At 34.9% G+C, this 1,229-nt stretch overlaps 1 protein-coding gene across 1 annotated transcript in view; it reads left to right on the plus strand.

Moving 5' to 3' along the window:
• Positions 1-1,229, plus strand: part of CPED1 (cadherin-like and PC-esterase domain containing 1) — a 429,690-nt gene that overhangs the window by 235,493 nt on the left and 192,968 nt on the right. Inside the window, exon 8 of the mRNA XM_006859362.1 lies at positions 287-359. Coding sequence (XP_006859424.1) covers positions 287-359 — 73 coding nt within the window. The remainder of the gene's footprint in view (positions 1-286; positions 360-1,229) is intronic.

Genomic DNA, 1,229 nt, shown 5'->3' on the forward strand with positions numbered 1-1,229 from the left:
CAGAGTAGCTACAACAGTGGACTCAAGCGGCAACAATTGTGAGGATGGCGTAGGACTGGACCATTTTTCATTCCGTTCTATAAGGTTGCTATGATTTGAAACAGACTCAACAGCATGGAACACCAATAACTATTAATAACATAATATCAAGTCACAGAACAAATGAAGCAAATGGTCCTTCAATTTATATCGATTTATACTAGAAAAAATATTTTTAAAATTCCTTTTGCTTTGTAATTCAGGTATATCACACCAATTTTTACATTACTTCGTGATTCTGTTTCAGATGCAGATTATGTTTTCAACTGTTAACTTTTGATATTGGTTATGGCAGTTTCAGACACCCTGTAGTTCTTCAAGTAAGTATGACCTTCCACATTTTGGTCCAAGATCCACATGCTTTCCTATATGTGTGTATTGTTATTGCTGTTGTTGTTATTGTCATTCCTAGTAACCTAGCAATAGGAAGAATTTGAAGCAAACGCATTGTAGATGGTGGTTTAGGGATTTAGCTAGTATGTAGGAATCCCTGCAATGTGTCTCTTAGTTTTAGCATAATTTAACCATTGTTTGTGATGTAAATGTGTAAAATCAAGCATGTTAATGGGAAAAAAGTAGATATAAGATAACAAGAAATAGCAAATTTATTCATTTGATTTTATAAAAGACGTCATTATTCTCTTGTTTACATAAACATATTTAATTTAAGTTGCACCTAACAGCAGCAACATATTTGAATTTGGAGAAGAGTGGTACAATGTGTAAGATAAGTCATAGACCTTGAGCTACAAGGTCAGTGGTCTGAGCACATCAGCATCTCCCTGGGAGAAAGATTGGGCTTTCTGTTCTTGCAGAGATTTACAGCCTCAGAAATTCTACATAACTGACTTGACAACAACAAAAACAAATATTTGAATTACCAAACCAAAACCACTGATACCAAGTTGATTCTTGCTCATAGTGACCTCATATAGGATTTCTAACTGCCAACTTTGTGCTTAGCATTCCAGTGCTTATCCTACAGCACAACTAGACTGCTAGTTGCTAAGTCAACAGTTCAAACCCACCAGCCGCTCGATGGGAGATAAGATGAGGCTTTTTTCTCCCATTAATATAATACAGCTCACCTAAAAATCATAAACCCATGACTTAGATTTGATTCAATGACAGTAGGGTTACATTGGTGTGGGATACTTGAATTAAAAAGCTAAAGGAATTTAAATAAAAAT

The sequence above is a fragment of the Chrysochloris asiatica genome, unplaced genomic scaffold (genome assembly GCF_000296735.1).
Source record: "Chrysochloris asiatica unplaced genomic scaffold, ChrAsi1.0 scaffold00032, whole genome shotgun sequence".
NCBI classification, from domain to species: Eukaryota; Metazoa; Chordata; class Mammalia; order Afrosoricida; family Chrysochloridae; genus Chrysochloris; species Chrysochloris asiatica.